Source organism: Merops nubicus, unplaced genomic scaffold, assembly GCF_000691845.1.
Source record: "Merops nubicus isolate BGI_N331 unplaced genomic scaffold, ASM69184v1 scaffold1017, whole genome shotgun sequence".
In the NCBI taxonomy this organism is placed as follows: Eukaryota; Metazoa; Chordata; class Aves; order Coraciiformes; family Meropidae; genus Merops; species Merops nubicus.
The window spans coordinates 91339-111595 of NW_008622096.1; the positions used below are offsets into that span (position 1 = coordinate 91339).

A 20257-nucleotide genomic window follows, 5' to 3' on the forward strand; every position below is an offset into this window, starting at 1 on the left:
CCTACAGGAATGCACCTTGGTGTGGAGTAGGAATGACAGATCTCCAGCTCCATGCATTCCTGGATTCCTTTTAGTCTCAGCCACTTGGAGAAGAAAGTAGCAGTAATAATTCAGGAGAAGAGGAGGATAGTATGATTGCTTTTTTCCATAGCAGATAACCCTTAGAGTGTATTATAAAGTGTATAAAGTTGCAGAATTTTGCCAGCATAAGACAATACTGACTTGAAAATGACACTGATGGACTAAAATAGCTAGTGAAAAGGTTGAGGTGCTGATCCAAGTGAAAATGTCATCAGAGTTTGGGGTGTTTGAGAATTCAGGGTTCCCTTCAGCATCAGCAAAGAAGTAGAGCTGTGCCACAAAAGCCTGAATCCAGACCTGGAAACTGCGGGGGTCCTGCAGGCTTATCTCCAAGGGATCCTAATCGGAAGCAGCTTCTACAGCTACAGAGTGTAACAAAAATGCTGCTACTATTTTATTGAAAGTTTATGGTTATTATGTCACCCCTAATTACAACCCCCAGAAGCTAAGCGTGAATCATTCTCAACCTTAAATCCCAAACATGTGGACTGAATTTTCTTTCCTCTCCCTGCTTTCTAGCAAGGATGCTATCTGTGTCACACTAAGCAGGAGAGGAACATAAACCCTGAAGCCTGCAGAAATTTCACTTCCCTCCCTGGTGAAAAATGATCACTTTGTACAGGACTAAGCCCTCTGACCCTTGCAGTTCAGGGCTGAGGGTTCAAACTCCTCCAAATACAGGAACTGACTTTAAGACCTAAGGCAGTTGAGTATATCCAGCAAATAAATAATAGGGGAAAAAATGTACATTCAAACTTCTCAATGAAGAGTCCTACTATAGATTTTTTTTTTTTTTAATGTTAGCCCCCCAAATATGCAGCTTGGTCACAAGGAGAAGGCTCCGAGTACCAGGTCCGCTGTAGCTTTCCGTTATTAAGAGCACATGGATATGGACAATGTGGATATTCATGTCACCAAGAGTTAATACAAATAAGCTAAAGATGTAAAGAGAAGTCTTATTCAGAGATTTCAGGGAGAGGAAAGAGAGGGGATGAGCACACACAGACCTTAGATGTCAATGTGAGTGCAAAATACTATTAAGAATTGAAAGTTGATAAATAATAGTACCACACAGAAAGGACAATGTGTGGCTTCGAGCCCTGCACTGAATTCATACCAAAACAACCCCTATGAATAATAGGTAAGCCCTGTGAAAATAAAGCAAATATAAAATTTTAAAAATGAAAGCAATAAATATGCATGAGTGATGTCTGTAACAACATCAGAGAATAGCTCAGGTTGGAAGGGGACCTCAGGAGAGGTCAACAGGCCCAACCTCTGTCTGAAAGCTAGAAAAAGAACAGCACAAAACTGCCCCATGGAAAAATTCCTTAATAAAAATTGAACTCAACCTTCTTTGGAGAGACAAAGTAGCTCATAGTATTGTCACCTTCTCATAATATTTCAAATACGTATTTTCCCATTTCAAGAGCCACAAAAAATTCTCAGGCTTCTGTGGATGGTTGAGCTCCTTTCAGTAACAAACACAATTATTCAGTCTCCTGAGCTAGACTAAGCTAAGTGGAATGAGACCTGTCCTTAAACCCTGCTTCAGGAGGGACGTTGGTCTTCCCTGCCAACCTTTCTCATAACACACTAGAGTACCAAGCTCAACATCTTTCTCCCAAGCCAACAAAGAGCAGAAATCCTTCTGAAATAGAAAATGACAGAGAGGAAGAACACATCTTATACGCTCTATGCTGATAATAGAGAACTGGTGAAAAGCCTTTTTTCCTAGCTCACTGTTATTCATCAGCCACTGAGGACTCTTCTACCAGACTAGCTCACTGGAGCATTGAGGGACAAGGAGCATGAGTTTCTACCAGACATCACAGGTGCAGTGGTGGAAAGGTGGGAAAGAACCCAAGGAAGGAAAGGGAATGCCTCAATGTAAAACAGGAGACTAAACCACAGCAAAATGACCTAGGACTGCTCAGAAGAGGCGGTGGGGTGGCTGAGCATGATTCACCCACTTTGCACTGAGTGTCCTTGAATAACAGACAGCTGGATTGCTTTTAAATCTTTTTACCTTCCTCCCTCTTCCTCAGCTAATGGAGCACTGAGTGTCTGACACGAACACATAAAAGCTCTAGATGTCAGGGCTTGCAGAGACAGGCAGCACGCATGTGCTGCTTCCCTCCTCTGCCATCAGGAACAGAAGTTCAGTCACGCCAAGGAAGATCCCAACTAACACTTCAGGTCATTGTCCCATCATAACTTTTCCTCTCCACATCTGTTCCCCACATCTGCTGTAGCAAAACTCTTCTTCCTAGGAGGAAGCTGGGGGGGTGGGGATGAATTCTTTGTGAATGCTCAACAGAGTCCTCTCAGGGACAGAACAAAAATCTGAGTTATCCTGTAGATCTCAGAGTCTATCGCTGTCCCAAGGTCCAGCATTAGCTTCTCATTCCCAGGCTGTGGGTTATTTGGATCCAGTGTTTCAGATTAACCTTTTGTAGCAGTGAAGCCAGCTGTAAGACCTGGACCTCATCAAAGTTTGTATTTTGGTCATCTCTTTTTTTTCAGAGTTTTGGGTCATAATCAAAACTCCACAGACACAAGGAGGAATAAATGCCCTAAAAATTAAATACTTTCCCAGCAGCTCTTTGGTGCTAACAGGGTTTCAGTGTTAAGTCTTGCTGAACTAAAGCACTTTATTATATGCTTCTGTTAGCCTGTGTCTATGTTCCTTTCTGCACGTAGAGTACAAATATAATTTTCAGACCTTTCCAACCATACTTTTGAACACCAAGCACAGCTTTAAAAAAACAAGAAGAAAAAAAAATACTTGTCATTTCAAGGTAAGTTTGAATTTTCCATGAACAGTTTTCATATTTGCATGAACAGCAGCTGTGTATGTAAATGGTCTGAAATAGCTAAAAGCTCTAAACTAATTAAGATTTTCCCATTGCAAATACACATTTTAGGTTTGTTCTGCATTCTTTCCTTCAGGGAGGAAAAGGTCCAGCTCAAGACTTAGCTTCTGGCCACAGAAAGTATTTACTGTTTCAACAGCCCTCCCATTCCAAGGGAATGACATCAGCATCAGCACTTTGCAAACTTCTAGTCTAATTCTCAAGCAGAGCTCCATGCTCACAGATATGCCAGTCATAACATGACATGCTTTCTCAGAATTTGTTCCAGATTTATTGGGGCTGTGACCAGCTTCAGTGCTAGCAAAGATCTTTTATCAGTCACGTACAGCACAACCTACAACCAGCGAGAAAATGAACTCTTCAAAACACAGCCCAGCTCCTTTGTGAGCTGCCTGCTGTTGTCAAAGCTTAGGATAAAGAACACACAGACCTTTTCATTTCAGGGAATTGTAGGAAATATATATTAAAAAAGCTCCTTGTCCAAGAACAAACCCCAACCTGCAGATGCCATGCAGCAGCTCAGTCACAAGAAAGTCTGACCAGAGGGGATGGGACATGGCCATTGAATCCTTCTTCACTGAAACATGATCATCGGTACATAAACCATTCCTCAGAGACCTCTGTCTAGTCCACTTCTAAAAAACAATAAATACTCTCCCAACCCATGACTGTGGCAGTCTCAAAAATTCCTCTGCTAGGCAACCTACCACAGTATCTAACTACTCATCATTGGGGAGATCATCTCTCATCTCTCCCTGCTGCACCTCAGACTTTTGGGGTCTTTCTGCACACCCACCATGGATGAGTTCATCACCACTGCCTTCATTGCAACCTTTCACATACTTGAAGGCATATTTTTCCTCTTTAAATGAAGCAAGCTCATTTCTTCCACACCTGTACTTACCAGATCACAGATCCTACTTCCTGCTGGCCTCTGGCACATTTTTATATTGCCCTTCACCCTTCTAAAGATGTGGTACCAGCTGTGGCCACCCAACTCCAGTCGAGGCCCAAACAGCAACAACTGAGGCCTCTTACTCTCTATCTACAGAGTAACTTGAGTCTTGATTTTTGTAGTCTACTACACTTGTTGTGCACAACTACCACATAGTAAAAACCCACAAGCAGATTTGAAAAGGACTGACTGACATGTAGTACTTTGCTCTTGTCTTGATCAAACTTGTTCTTTCAAGGCCATTTGAGCTTTCCTCCTCTCCTGTCCTCCTTCCCTCCTCCTGAACCCAACAAGTACTCTCAACCCTATCAGGGCCTGATATGGACTATAATTTAATAAGCATCAATCCTTACTCCAGCCTTCAAGTCCTTAATGAAAATATCTAATAAAATCAGACCTAGGACAGATTCCTGCCTAATTTAATTTAATCCATCTTTCCAGTCTGTGCAGTGCAGGACACGGTCATGGATAAATGGCAGGGCTATGTGCTGGCTCACCAAAGTAACACTGAGAAGAGTAAACCCAGTGTCACCCTGAACACACAGTGCTTTATGCAACTCTTCTCAGCATCACTTCTACAACGGGCAAAATGGGAAGCTCCTTAGAATCAAAAATTTGTGAAAAGAAATATTGATATTCAAAATCATCTAACACACCATGCTAAAATACATAAAGGAAGATTATTTATTAAACCTACAAATACCTGGATGAGATTTCAATGCTAAATATTAAATATTTCTAATTTCTGCTAATTACATGAAAGCTAATACAAAAACACTAGCAGTAAAACGTGACTAAACATGGACATTTGGTCCCATGTCCAAAGTGGAAAGATCAGCTGTAACCAAATTCAAAAAAAATCCAATCATTGAAACAGTCTAATTCTTAAAAAAAACCCTGAGTGTTAGCATCTCAATTAAATTTTCCATTTCTAAGAGCCTTCCCACTGTTGCTATCTTAATCCTCCTGCTAAAATGCCTTACTTGATGTCTACAAGCTTATGTTTCAGTATTTGACCTTAAAAACCAAATCATAGGTAGGTAACAAAAATTTAAAAAAAAAAAAAAAAAATCAAGCTACTCCCTAAATAACTGAAGACAAATGAAACAGAAATGCAACATAAATCCCAGAATGTTATATTTTCAGATCTTAAATAAAAAAGAAATCTCTATCCATTTTCACTCAATGGGACTCAAAGAATAACTTATGTGCTGCTTCAATATCACTGTGATTTAGGCATGAATCTAACTGCTTTTCAAAGATGTCCTGTTCATAGTCTGTATCTATTAACCTGACAGTTTTACCTTGACTGCTTCTGTATCCTACTGTTAAAGAGGCAGGACACTCCAAAATATCTGGAGAGCAGATTCACATCATATGGTGTCTCTCTGCTTCAAGCCATCCTTCATTGACAAAAGGCAGCTGCATGGGTAAGCATCAGATGTCTTCACATGAAGTGGATGTGGAAGCACTCAGATATATGTAATGAAGTCACTTGTGCTAAAAATTCTTTTAAAAATAAATCTCAGTGCCTTCAATCCTCCCTGTCCTCCAGTAAGGTTTTTGATGTCTATTTTTCATTGGGATGAGGCATGGAAAATAAGATTAGTAGTGAACTACAAGGGAAATGAAATGCTGGATGCAAGGGACAAGTGGAGTCTAAGTGACATGTTGGGTTTGTTTATCTCTGCTGCTTTGCTGCTACTGCTGGAAGACAGCAATAACAACTCCTACTTTATTGGCTAAAGATCTGAGTGAATTCCTACTGTGAACAGGCAGTTGGTCCATTAGAAGGCAGAGAAGGGCCCTCTTAGTAAAATACAGCAACCCCTCATCTCTCTCACATAAATTTAACATCTTAAGAAAGCGCTTTGTACATCTCACAAAGCAGATAAGAGGCAACACGCTACATATGGCTGCAGCTGGCTGCTTTTGAAGGAACACCAAATTAAACAATGACATAACCCACAGAAACAGAAAGCCCAAACTGAATCTGCTGGAACAACAACCTGCTTATACACAGGACCTCTTCTTGGAGAGCTCTCCTTCATACTTTTGACTTGTTTTAGCTGATTTTCTGTGTCAAAATAATATTTTTCATTTTTGGCAGCTTCCCATTTGCTATTATGCAAGAGCAGCCAGCATGCTACGTGGGTCTGAGCAGACAGCAAAAGTTCTGCAGAGAAACAAGGGCTGACTAGCAGGCTGCCACAGGCAGTGGCTACTCCTCTCTGTCTTTTTAAGTTGAGTCTCTCCAGCTTGATCCAAACTGCTGCCCTTTGCATCCCAGAAATACTGGAGGTTTTGGTCCAAAAAACAAAAGGTTTAGACCTTTTTTTTTTTTTGGAGGTGGGACAAACAGCACTGCTCCATGGGGTGCATGCTGAATTTGCACCAGAAGGAGCAGCAGCTCAATGTCACTAGATAGACCGTACAGATAGACTTTGAAAGGAAGTTTTTCTTTTCTAGTCTTGTCCCTTCCATACGAAGGCTAGCTATCATGACTCCCTACCTCACTGCAGTTCACTGAGCGTGATGAGACTGGAGTAAATGGTCGAATAAAAAAGATACACAACCAATCCTTTCCAATTAAGGAATTATTTTGTTCAATCACTGTCCCTTCCTACACCTTCCTTAAGGCACAGGAAGGCACCTAAGGACTGCTGAGAGAACTGCTACAATGTAAGTGAAATTATTTGTGTTTCTTTGTTTCTAAAAAACCATTCCCTCTCTTCTTTCTTGACTTTCTTTTCTGTGCTGTTTGAAATTTGATTAGATTTATAGGAACTCCCTGTATTTGCCACATCTTCGCAAAACATTTTTCTACCTATTCTTTCAGGACGTTGTAGTTGGTTTATCTGCAGTCGTTTTTCATTTCTAACAAGATTTTTTTTTTTTTTTTTTTTTTTTAAATTTGTCAAGGAGTCTGAAAGGCCCTCCTAAAATTTTCCTGGAGCTGTTGACTCCCACTTTCCAGCTATTAGTCTGACGTTTTGTTTCTGCTACAAACTTTGCCAACAGATGCTACTCTTCTCCTAGACACAATGAAGTTCTTCAAAGCTCTCATGATCGCTGGGATGCGCGGTACTGCCTTGCCCTTAACTCCTTCCATGTATTTGTGTACTGCTCCATGCTTTCCCCCACTCAGCTCCCTCCCTTCCCTGCTGCTGTGGCCTCTGACTCCCTGTCTGTCCAGCCTTCGTTAGTAGTCAAGAGCCAGGGTACAACCTGGCACAGCAGCCTCCGGCAGCCCTCCAAGTCTGATGAATTGAGTGCCCGTTCAAAAGCAGAAGTAACTTCTGCAAAGATCACCACCCTACTATTTTTATCGGCCATGAAAGCCCTACAGGTTTCTCCAGCCCAAAGCAGGAGGAGGAGTGGATGGCCAACGACACAGCCAAGGTACCCACGCTTCTTAAAATGTGAAAGGCCTCAACAGAGGCTCCAAAGGATGCCCGATGCCAGCTGTGAAATGACGTTATTTGGCATTTACAGGGGCAAGATTTCCTCTCGGAAAGAAAAGGCTCCCTTCAATCAGACTCTCAGCTGCTGGGCAGAGAGAGAGCCTGAACACCACAAACACAAACAGCAATAGCAATCTCACGACAACTTCTCCTTATACTGATGAAAAGCATGAGTTTGACAGTGCTAAAAATTACAGTCTTCTCTTTCCAGACAGGTCACTGATGGCTCTGTTTCAAGCTCCACCACCAGCTTCAGAAGCAGCAGACAGCACAGGCATGTTTCTCTCACCTTCTGGTCTGCCTGCTGAGACAGCCAACAGGTCCACCCGTGGCAGAGGTGAACCCCATACCCTCTAAGAACTGAGGTAGAAATCACAATTCTTATCAAAGGCAGACTTGGACAAGTCTCCGGGGTCACTAGTTGAGTGGTTTAAGTCCTGTGACTGCAGCTTGATGCCACTCAGGAAATATTTTTCTCTGAAATACTGTCTCCAGTGTAAAGGGACAATGGCATCAGTATTGAATTCAAAATGAAACTTTTTCTTGACCTTCAGAAGTAGGACCATACAAAAAATGTCCAATAAAAACCTTTGATAATCTGCCCGTTACACACAATAACAGCATTTTCCTGGTCAGACACAAAATAACCTGCAAAACTGCATATTTGCACAGGAAAACAATCAGACGGCACAGTCAAAACAGACTCCATGGGAGCTCTGAACTTGGTCGGGATTAAACGGAGCTCCTCAGCCAAAATTAACAACCTCCTTGGCAATAAATCTCGTAAAGCCACTGTATTTGCTACAACAATATGAAGGCAGCAGAGCACCTCCCCAGTGCAGAGGCATAATGCTGCCCATTCTAGTCTAAGAAACTTCTACGAAAATAACCACAAGCCAAATTTTGCCCTCAGTCACAACTCCTCAGCCTGACTTGAATCAGAGAAGAAATTAATGGAGAGATGCCTCTAGATTTCATGGTGGGCAACGAGAAGTGCTTTGGGATGGAAGGCTTTAGTGAGAACCACTATGTCACTCTCAAAATCAGAGACAGCTATTCATCCTTCACGAGAAAGTAAGCAGGGAAATGTCTCCAGAGCAGAATAAAAGCAGAAAAGGTGTTGTCTTTGCACTGTTCTCAATTTTGCTTTAACATTTACATTAGGGCAAAAATTTTATTTCTGTGCACTACTTACACTGCTTGCTTGTTTATAAATGAGGTTAGATTCCACAGGAAAAATCTGGTTTTAAGAAAAATATCATTACAAATAATAATGCTTGAAATATGAAGATTTTTCATGGAGCCAGCACTGGGGCTTTTCACTATCAACCTAGTGAATGGCTGCAGAGTCATGACATTTTTTGAATGAACCCCAGCCTAGCTTTTCTGATACCAACATAAATTATTGACCTCTTTTTCCAGACATAAACTATGAGATAATCAGACTGTAATGACTGGCAAAGGAGATCACAATCATCCAGGAAATAAAAGAAACATTTTTTCTTCCCCCTTACTACAGCTCAGAGATGGGGAAGACCAAGAGCTCCCTCTCCCCTCTTGAGATCAACCCAAACACCTGTAGGCTGACAACAGAACAGAAATAAGTTATCTTCCTTGGGACGGATAACAATCAACTTACTTCACGAATCCCAGCCTAAACTGTTTTGCAGTCAAGTCTGAATGATGAACTACAATTACATGAGAATATTCCATTAGAATATTTCATAACGATAAAGTGCTAAAGTCCTACAATGCATATTACAGGTTATAGGGGCTCTCCCATGCCTGTGATGTGAAGAGTGCACTCAAGAACACTTAAAATAACTAATCTGTAATATCTGTACCAATCAACTACTATTGAGCTGCAAAAACTGCCTGTGCAATTAGTCCTGTATGGGATGAGGGCAATACACAAACTTGGATACTTGCACAACCAGTTTTGCCACTAACAATCTTCTGAAATATTTAAAATATTTCACAGAAACATCCACCTGATTACAGTTTACTGAGAAGGCTTCAACAAAGCTACGGGAATTTCAACTTGATCTGGATTTCATTGCCAAGATGAAATTCAGGCAAAAGTCACATGAATCACAATAAATCAAAGCAGCTGCTTCTAAGCACAGCTCCTTACAGGAAAAAAAAAATAAACAAAAACCTAAACTCAAGCTTCAGGACAAAATCTTTTATAATGAACCTGGGAGAAAATGAAAATGTGCTTTGTTTTAGAAGAACAACCATCCATTAAGTGCAACGCTCAAAGCATCACTGTGCATTTCTAAACAACAAAAAGGGATTCTTTTTTTCCCCCCACATAGAGAAAATACATTGAAGGACACAAAAACTTCTGAAATCAAATTCCTCCCTTCCTCAGAAAAGGAAAATGAACCGATGGGTTTTGAAGCACAGCCTGGGAGAGCTGGGTAAACAAACCCCACTAACTTCAGCGGGATGGGATGTTTCATTTCACCGCCTTTGCAAATCCAGAGGAATATACAGACGGGCATTGTTCAGAACATCTGGGGATACAAATCAGGGCTGTTCTTTCAATTATTAGACTTAGAGGTGTTTTATTTTTTATACTCCGGAGGGAGGAAATGTTCTCCCTCTTCCCTAGAAATACCCTCTCCCTTCTGGCTCAACATCCCAGATATTGCCAAAAAAGGGAAACGTGGTTCCCTGCCTTTGTCGGTGGTCCATGTTATCTCCTCTTAGCTGGTGAGAATACACTGTTTATCTTGCTCTGCAACCTTCGTGTAACTCCTCTCCCCAACACAGGGATTTAACCACTGAGCATTTAAGCAGGAGAAAAATGTACTTCATGTGTTTTTTTTTGTCAGGTGGATATCTATAAATTATGTAAATTCTTAGGAAAAAAGACTCAGATTTCAGTCTTCTGGATTTGACTATCAGTGGCAGCAGAAGCTGCAAATTCTTGAGATAATAGAAGATCCTCCGGGGGAAGAGGTTGTGCCTTACGTCATTCAGCACTGACTTCCTGATAAATCATGGAGCAGATAGCTTATCCAGCTCCCCCGGCCAAGGAGATCCTGCTGGCAGAATCAGACATGGGTGGGATGAAAGCACAAGCTAAAAAAAATAGGAGAGTCTACAGGGGTTGATCAGGACTGTGAAAAACAGCCTTGATGAAAAACTTGAGCCACTGTCAAAATTATTTTTAAGTCTCCAGTAAGGTCAAATCAGAGACCAGGACCCAGATTTCCTCACTCTTCATTACTAGATATGCCCTGCACTCTCCTAGGTGGACTTGGAGCTGTGTTTCTAGCAGGCTAGCACACTTAGGAAGATCAGGGAGCTTTGAATGTTTGCTCTAAGCTTCTGTGATCAGAGTGAAAAAAAAAAACAGAACTGCAGTCACCCATTCTGCCCCCCTCATGGCTCAGAGTGGTGGGTGCCCAAGAGACCAACTCTCAGAGCAGCTTGTAACCATGCTGGATCACAAGTATCCATAGCTATCCTTAGGTTTCATTTGCATTCCCAGTTACAAAAAGTCTGGATGATGCCAAGTTTGACACCTATGTTTGCCTTTAAAAGTAGCTGATACTGAAGATGGGAGAATAAATATTGTGCAATTAAAGAGGCAATGCTCCCATTTACTTGATCAAGAGACTCTCTTAACAACTTCTGGTGCCTAAGTTATGAAGCTAGTTCTTTCATCTTCCTAGATAAATGCATGAAAATAGGCTGTGAATATCTCCTCTCTCCCTGCCCCAGCTCTGTCAGTTTGCAGGACACTGCCAAAAAAGCACAAACCAGCCTTCTGCTGGAATGAAGCAATGTGGTGTCAAAGAAGTCAGGACTGCCATGGCATTCAGGCTTCCCACAAACTTTGGTTTTGTTCCTGCAGCATGGATACAGCAGGGAAATATCTCCATGCTCCCAACATTTCACATGCAGATAAACTCTCACAGGCTTGTAAATTCCTGGAAATTATTTTGTGTCTAGTGAACTTCTGGGAAATGGTCAAGATGACCTAGAAGGAGGCAGCTCAAAGCAAAACACTGCTGGGTTTGGGGCTGGGCAAAGCAACAGCTGAGGGAGGACTATGTTAGCAGCAGGCACAGACATGCCTTTCAGTACCCTGGTCACTTCTGATATTTAGCTTTCATCTTTCTCCATCAAAGCCCCATGATGCATGTCCAGTGTTAAGACAGCCGAGGAAACAGATCTGTTTCTCTCCCTCAACATAGTGTCTTTCTTGGTGATGCTGGATAAACATTTTAGCAATTCTTTTTGCTAAAGGAAGTCATAAATGGAGCCTGATCTGTAGAAATTCTTGCATGCATACAGATTGACATGAGCTTGGCCATGTCCGTTGCCTGAACCCCACATAATATCAATATGTTTCTAACATATTAATCAGTCTATATAAAGCTCATTTAAGTGGTTACTTTATGTGACTACGAGGTAAAATATTCTTTAGTAAAGAATCTGTGTGGCTGAGCTAATGGACTTGACTCGGGTACACAAAGGTGTACCCGAAACTCAGAAACATTTTGTTTTCTGTCTGGACAATCTCACAACCTATTATTTTAGAGAAAATACGAAAGATAACAAATGTTTAAAAAGCAGGCATATCTCCAAACAGAAACAAAAAAACCCACAAGCTTGGTCATGATGTGAGAGATAAGGTTGAGGCATGAGAATATCGCCCTGGAAACTCCCTGGTATCACAAGTTAAATGTGGTTTCTCAAGTTCAGACTAGTGCCCGAATTAACACATCCTATTTCCTCTCAGTTATTAAAACTTAGAAAGAAAAACAGCATGCACACAACACACAATATATTTTTCTAATCAGATATACGTCTAAACAATTTAGCTAAGAATTGTTATTTGTTAAAAATATTTTAAAAATGCAGTAGGAACAGTAATACTATTCAGATCTCCTATGTGATGTTGATCTATACTCAAAAGATTCAACACATCTCTGTTTCCACTAAATATTATGTTTCACATTTCATTACTTGGTATAATACTAAAATTCACATAGCTTGACAGATGTATTTCAGTCTTCAGAGTGTTTCTGTTACTAACAAAATCACCATGTCAGTTTTGACGGGTTGTCTTCAGGAGACGATCTTGTTAAATCTCCTTATTTTATAGAAGCAAATACATTTAGAGAAACCAGGGAAGCTGCACTTACGTAGGGTTATTTTATATGTCAGCAGAAGAGCCATTTCTGACTAATTTTATCTGTAGAATATTTTTACATAAATATAACAAAGATTTTTATTAGTACATAGCAAATCACTAGTTCCTGGCTAAAGGAACACAAAAGTTACATATATTGCCACAGCCTCTTTGCCTACATGGACACAAATGACAAAACTACTCTTTTAAGCTTTTAAATCTATAGGATATACAGGTACAGATATATACATATGGCCCAACAAGCTTGTAAAACAGATTCAAGACCAAAATAGAAAAGAATTGACAGGATCTGCTGTGAATAAGTAGAGGAACTTCACCTGGTTCCTGTCCGTGTTGAATCACAGGTCCCTCAATTTCCCTTTTATTCACAGGCTCCGGATTAAAAAAAACTTCATTCAAGAAAAAAAAAAAAAAAAAGAAAAAAAAAGAAAAAAAAAAAAGAAATTTTTATCTGACTTTTCCTAAATATATTTAAATGTTATGAGACAGAGAACAGGATAGGGTTGTATCAAAAAAGCTTCAGCTAAATTTTCTTGCTAAGTCCATTTTCCATGTGTTCCTGACACATCTATCTCAAAGAAAGGAGCGCAGAGAGCTAGACACATCTCCTGAGAGATGTCCACCAGCAATGCAGGCAGTAATATGAAGCAATAGTTTTCACCTTTGGGAGTACCTGAAGGCTGCTCCAGTGCACAAAATCAGATTTACAAAACCTCAATGGTAGGAATGCAACATCTTTTGAGATTTTCAGGTAGCTGTACACCTATGACACCATTACTACATAAGCTTATGATCTATTTATAGTCTTCGACAACTTTTTGAGTTATTTAATAATTCCAATCTTTTCTCCTTTCTCTTTATGTGAAGCGCACCAATGCCACACGCAGGAAACCAGCTGCTCAGAAGCAAAGTGGACACCAAGTCATTGGGTGGGCACTGCTCCGGGTAGCTGAAAAGCAAGTCTGCTTTTCAAAAAGAGACAAGGTCACTAACAGGTTGACAAGTGGGTACCAAAGGGGCTAAACCCTCTATCATGCCCAGCCAGTCTGGATGTTGGTGGAGGAGCAGGGGCTGGCACCCAGGGCAGGGCAGGGCTGGGCTCACAGGTCTTCCCCCAGCAGCATCTCCATCGTGACTGCTGCAGATAGACCACTGAGCTACATGGGTTCCTGCTCTGAGCCAGTAGAGCCAAATCTTCTCAAATCACCACAGAGAAGATCCTTTATGGAAGGCTTATACAAGGGTGCATGCGACACCCCCCCTCCCCCCAAAGCTGCATCCCTGCCCAGGCAAGGTCTGTTTATTCTGGCACCGAGTTCCCAGCACCCACCCAGCTCCAGGACAGGATGCATATAACAATCCATCTCCTGCTTTCTACTTTTACCCACTTGAAGTGTTTTAGTTGTGGCTCTCTTAGGTTCTTCAAAACATCAATGAGGATTGGGAAGAAAAAAAAAAAAAAAAATTTTATCTGATTTGAGGGGCGAAAAAAAAGATGTTTTATTAGCAAATAGGCAGAAGCATTGTAAGAATGCTCTGAACTGCTTATGTTCCCACAGGACTTGCATCCACACAGAAAACTTCTCAAACTACCAGATCACTAGATGACCAAGAAGTGAACCACGGAGTGCATGCAAAGGAAGTGACTCAGACTGAAATTCATAAAGAACAGCATGAATGGGACAGGATTTCCGCTTACAACTCTTTTTACATGGCAAGGCTCCCTTTTAAAAAAAAAAAAAAAACCAAACCCAACCTTGCTCCCTCCTCTCCCATTCAGTTTGTAAAACATCTCTGCAGAAAAGCTACAGCATGGATTTTAAATCAGAAAATCAGAATCCCTACACCACACCTCCAAGTCTTCTGTTTGTATTAGATACCATCCATCCTACCACAAACACTCAGAACAGTTGCTAAATTTGCAGACAATTATAAGCTGCCATTTTCCCTTTTTTCCTCCTTAAAAGAGAGTATTTCCAGCATTCACGTAACTAGAATTCTTTATTTACAAGTGCACCTCCTGACATAAAGATACAATGCTGTCAAAAGGACAGAGCAATAGTATTTAAATCTCTAATCTGAACAGTACATTCCCTACCAAAAAGAGGTCCTGATGCTATGTCACAGGGCCAGCCTGGGACAAGAACGCGTAACAGAAGCACCAACATATTGTTAATCACAGCATGGTTTGGGTTGGAAGAGGCCTTAAAGATCAACAAAGAAAGAGATCCAACCCCACCTGCCATTAGACCAGGTTGCTCAAAACCACATCCAACCTGGTCTTGAACACCTCCAGAATGAAGTACCCACAGCTTCCCTGTGCAACCCATTTCAGTGTCTCACCAACTTCTGAGTGAAGAATTTCTTCCTAATTTCTAATCTACATCTTCACTCTTCCAGTTTGGACCCACTACTCCCCATCCTATCACTACAAGCCCTTGTAAAATATCCCTCCCCAGCTTTCTTGTAGGCCCCCTTCAGATACTGGAAGACTACAAGGTGGTCTCCCAGGAGCCTTCTCTTCTCCAGGTTGAACAACCCCAACTCTCTCAGCCTGTCTCCCTAGGAGAGGGATTCCATCTCTCTGATCATCTTCATGGCTCCTCTCTGGATCTGCTTCTTCACACTGTACAAGAGCACAGAGTAGCATAGAGAAGCACATGCTGGACCCACAGTTAAAGCAGTATCTGAACCAAAAGTACTCCAGAGTAATTTACTTTTAGTACTATTAATGATGTTAATCACCCCATTTCTTTTACTGCCAATGCTGATGCAGCTTTTTGGAAAGCCCTGGTTCTTTTAGTATTGGAAAGAAGCAATAAATTATTGACAGATGGCAGTTTTCCATGACTTTCCTTACTCAAGTGTTATGGGTGTAGTAGAAGCAACGAATGTATATTTTGGTGGAAAAGTACATTGTTAACTTAAATATCTCATGTCTTGTGACTTACGTCATATATTTTCAAGGAAGAAAGTAGAGTTGTCTTTGCATAGTACAGTGAGCATTTTCTGCAGTGTTATTCTCTGCAACAGTGACAGTGCAGTTGTAGCTGAGGCTGCTCAGAGGTGCTCAGGAAGGAGCAAAGCACCCCCTGAGGAAATTTCTACTGAGAACCAAGGAGCAGGACAAGCATTTACTTCAAGACAGGGGCAGCAGATCCAAAACCAGAACCACCTGTCTTCCACTTCCTTGTCACCAACACGGCACAGCTCGTGTTCCTCCACCGATGAAAACCAGTGCTCCAATTGCCTTCCACAGCCCAACCAGATATGAAATCACAGGCTATAAAACACATCATAATCTCATTTAAGAAATCCATGCAAACAAACCCATCAGCTCCACTTCTCCTTCACCTTACTCTAAGTTTTACTCCAAATTCATACATTCCTATTTGCCTCTTCAGAATTTTTTGGCTAAGTGTTGTTCTAAATAAAGATTCTTATTCTCTACATATTTTCTTTAACAGTTTTTTCCAATCTGTTCTGCAATTCTGGAAGCAGCCACACAGCACCATCACATCTTTTAACTATTAGCAGGCTTGAACTGATACAAACCCACAAAAAGCTCAGGTTTAAAAGGCTTTCCCACTTGTTGCTTCTGGCACATCGTTTTTCTTGGCTATTCTAAACGCGCCGCCACCTTAGCAGCACGAATCAAAACTATCAGCTGTTCCCAGATTGCTTTTAACTCTCACCCCAATCACCTATACGGCCATGTTAGTTGGGTATCAATCAATAAATCCCCAAATAGTTGAAGGAGAAACAGAGAAAGTAAATATTAAAGCAGCAGATACGATCAGAAGCTTATAAATATCAAGTGGGAACTTATTTCAGGGCATTATTCCATGCAGAACCAAATTTTAAAACACCAGTGAGATGGATTTATCAGGAGGGTGAGTCAACAAGACAACTCATGCTTATTTGCATGGTCTCCTGTTAAAGACTTTTTCACAGTTTGGGGGGAAAACTCCATCATTTGCTGTTCCCAGTTCAGGGATGCTCTGGCTGACACATGGCATGTACGATACCCCTGACTTCACTGATTTTCTGGGCATTTTAAGAGTGTTCATGGTCTTCAGCTGGAGCACAGCAAACTACTCCAAGAGAAAAAACTGTACAAAGACAAGAGTTGCAGGAAACCCTTAAATTAGATATTTTTAAATTAAATCTAGATTATTTTACAAGTGATCATCCAGGCTGACTCAGTACAGTCAGCTCTCAAAACTATACTTTATTTCAGGTCTTCCATACAGCTGCTTTCAAACACCTTATGTATGTATATAAGCTGATTGACTAGAAATAATTAGGAAGCCTAATGCAGTGACTCATTTTCTTGGATTTTAATCCCAAATACAGCTCCTTGCTAATTCTAAAGACCCCAAAGCACGGCTGCAGATCCTCATTCCATACCATGCCAACAGCATTTTTCCCCCTTGGGCCATTAATTAAGCTAGTTTTCATGAGGATTTGAGTTACATCTCACAAGTAAAAATACACAGCCAAATAAACAAACACAATATATAGTTAATGGAAAACCTATGTAGCATGCAGAAATTCACACAAGAGATTTCAGAGTGCACTACACTATAAACATTCTACATGTGCCAGGTACAAACTTGCTTACTACAGAAAGTTTGTTCAAATAGTGGAAATCCTAGCATTCAGCAAACAGGCAGAAAAGAGAAAGGTTTAAAGGTATAATGGATTGTAATAAAAAGAACAGCTAAATTTAGGTAGAACTGGCTATGTGCAAAATGGCTTGTGATAAATGAGATTTGATTAGATGAATAATTCAATGTTTTATCATAAAGTTTCCATTTTTTTAAGGATAAGCCTCTGAAAATGTTGAAGAATATTATTTCAGAAGTAGCCAGATTTATTTTACCATTAATCCAACAGCTAAGATGAAGCAGTTTCTTCTCAAATGTCTTCAGTTTCAACTAATTGTACTCTCACTGTGCTTTCATAAGAAGAAACTTGGTTTTTCAACAATGACCTCTAACCTCTCTAAGAAGTCTACTACATTTACCTAGGAGATGCAAAGTCGTGGTACCTAGTAGTCAGGTTTTGGTTACAGCTCAGTTGTCCATAAGGACTTTGGTGAAGTGCCAAAAGGCCTGTATGAAAAGCAAAATAAACCAAAAACTTTCTTATAAAATGCATTTCTGTTTCCAACAGATAAACAGAGAATGATGCCCCATCTGCCAGGGAGTAGTCATGAAAGATGGGTAGGCAACGGGTTCACCTTACAAAATAAATATAGTATAGCAAGCTCAACATTTATATTTAAGTTCACACTGTATTAACACTGTCTTTATGTGTGGGTGGCAGTGTTTTTTGGCATAGCTACCAGATCCATAGACGGGCGGTTGTAAGCCAGAAAGGTGCAATAAAAAGGAATTAAAAATAAATAAAACTGTCTTTACCATGTGGGTCTTGTTCATTTGACTTTGGGCTGCTCCTTGCCCTGCGCTCTGGTTTCTTCAGGGCAGGAGCCCCCCCGCCGCCGCCTCCGCTGCTCGCTCCGTTGTGGCTCTTCACATAACCATTATATACAGTTGTGCAGCTGCCTATATGGCTTTTGTAGATGGATGAAGGAGGACTATTCAAACGGTTCTGGCGATCAATCTGCCTGTCTTTGAGTTTTTTGTGCTGTGGTTTGCTGTACTGATCTTCCCTGGTAATATAGCTGGACATTCCGTATAGTGGTATGATTTCTGCAATGAAAGAACTGGCCCAAGTTAACTCAGAACAACAAAACCAATCAATTTTTTTTTTTTTTTTCCCCAGACAACCAAATTCCTGGCCATCTCTAAATGAAATTACTCCAGATTTTCCTGGAGATAGATTTAGAAGAAATTTGTTCTTAAGAAAGCTTTTCCGAAGGACTGATGATTTTTTTTCTATTAAGTTTGCTCTTTTGCTGATAGAATTTGGTAACTCTTCAACGAGTGTGTAAAATACAGTAATTATAGTGGTCGCTTCTCTGCCCTCTTTTTCAGTCTTTCAGGGACACAGATTTCAAGCAAAAAATCCAGGAAGACTGCTATTTAGGAAAAAGCCTTCATAAATTCACAGCAATTTAGCAGTTTCTCCCCCAGGGCCAGACTGTACAGAATGCACTGAGATGCCCTGGTTTCAAGCTGCCAGCACTGATTACATGCAATTTAATTTCCCAATATAAATAGACTTCACAAATCATGTCAACCATGCCTGCCTAAGGAGAGAAGTGCAGCATCAAATGGAAGCTTCGACTAAGTAAAATCAGCTAAAAAAGAGCTTGAGAAATACCATCAATATCCTATGTATGCTTCAGATATGCTTCATTAAATACAATCCCCACTTCTTCCCACCATGAATGACTACCTCTAACCTAAGGCAGGTCAGCTTGCAAGAATCACAATATTTTCTGCTTTTCTATATAGCTCAATCTTCATTTTTGTGTTCCACTTTGAGCCTGAAGCTTGAAGAAATTTGTGCTCAAAACTGGAGTTTTGCCTGTGTTAGCAAAATAGCAAGTGATACTTGATATTGCCTTTATATTTTTCCTACATCCATTCAGAGGTAATCACACAAACTTCTGAAGCAAACAATCTTCCTATCCAGATGCCTTTTTTGTGAGTTGAGATTGCCATGTATGCTGTATAACTTTCCAAGTTGTTTCAACTAGCCAGACTTTCTTTCTTTGCTATTTTGCTGCATCTTGGCCTTCATCTCTCCTTATCTAGCTACATGATCCTATTTGTATTCTCACATCAACTAGCTGCCTAAAACAAGCATGCTACAAATAAAGGCAATTTTTGTTTCAAGTATAAGCCATTGTATGGCAAATGGGACATGCTGGATTAATGCTCATTGGGACAATATTCACCCCTTCAGTGATTTCAGTATTGCAGGTATAGGTCATTCCAGTAAAGCAATCAAGGAGTTGTTTGAGTTTGTTTTTTTTTTTAATTTAATTTTTAAGTTGAATCAGCTTCTTGGTATCTCCAGGCTATGAAAATACTCAATGTCAACCACCAGCTCTATGTTCACTATGTGCATGACCACATTTGCAGTCAAGACTTTGTTGAGCAATTTGACAAACTATCCAGTTCCCTTTTCAAGAGAAAAGTCCGTCCCCTACCTATCTGGCTGGCTACACTGTCCTAAGAGGTTTCCTGAGCTCCCCATTTTCTCCTCTCCATGGGATGAAGTTAAATGTCAGCTGAAGGGTCCATTCCTTGCTAGAAAATGATGTCTGTTGGTCAACAGGTAACATCAATAGATAGCTCCCTCCCTTTCTGCTGCCTTCTCCTCACTCAGCAGGACCTCACTTCTGGTGATAAGGCTTAAACATATTCTTCCGAAAGGGTCTGAAGTGCAGGTAGTTCAGCAGTAATGTAAAACTATGAATCCTGAACTGATTTCCATGTTAAACATCTTGAGCAGCTTTGCCAGTTACTTCTGTGGTTGACGCCCTCTTTCAGATTACACAAAGACTTACCTTCAGAGTGGCAGAGACACAATAGTGCATAGTTCAGACAGAAATATGCCCCTTTCACTCCTTTTCTTGCAGTTATTTACTCATGGCCTGATTAGGGTTGCCATGCTACCCTTTGGTATCGGACAATGCTTTTCAGTGCACGGTCTCAACTAGCATAACCAACAGAAAATGCCTGTTATTTCTTGGAAAACCACAGCCGGGGGGCAGAAAGCACATCATGGC

The 20257-nt window shown here is 40.7% G+C and overlaps 1 protein-coding gene across 1 annotated transcript in view; it reads right to left on the bottom strand.

Moving 5' to 3' along the window:
• Nucleotides 1-20257, bottom strand: part of FNDC3B (fibronectin type III domain containing 3B) — a gene marked incomplete at its 5' end in the record, with an annotated part of 105778 nt that overhangs the window by 75454 nt on the left and 10067 nt on the right. The window contains one exon of the mRNA XM_008944647.1: nucleotides 17976-18266. Coding sequence (XP_008942895.1) covers nucleotides 17976-18266 — 291 coding nt within the window. The remainder of the gene's footprint in view (nucleotides 1-17975; nucleotides 18267-20257) is intronic.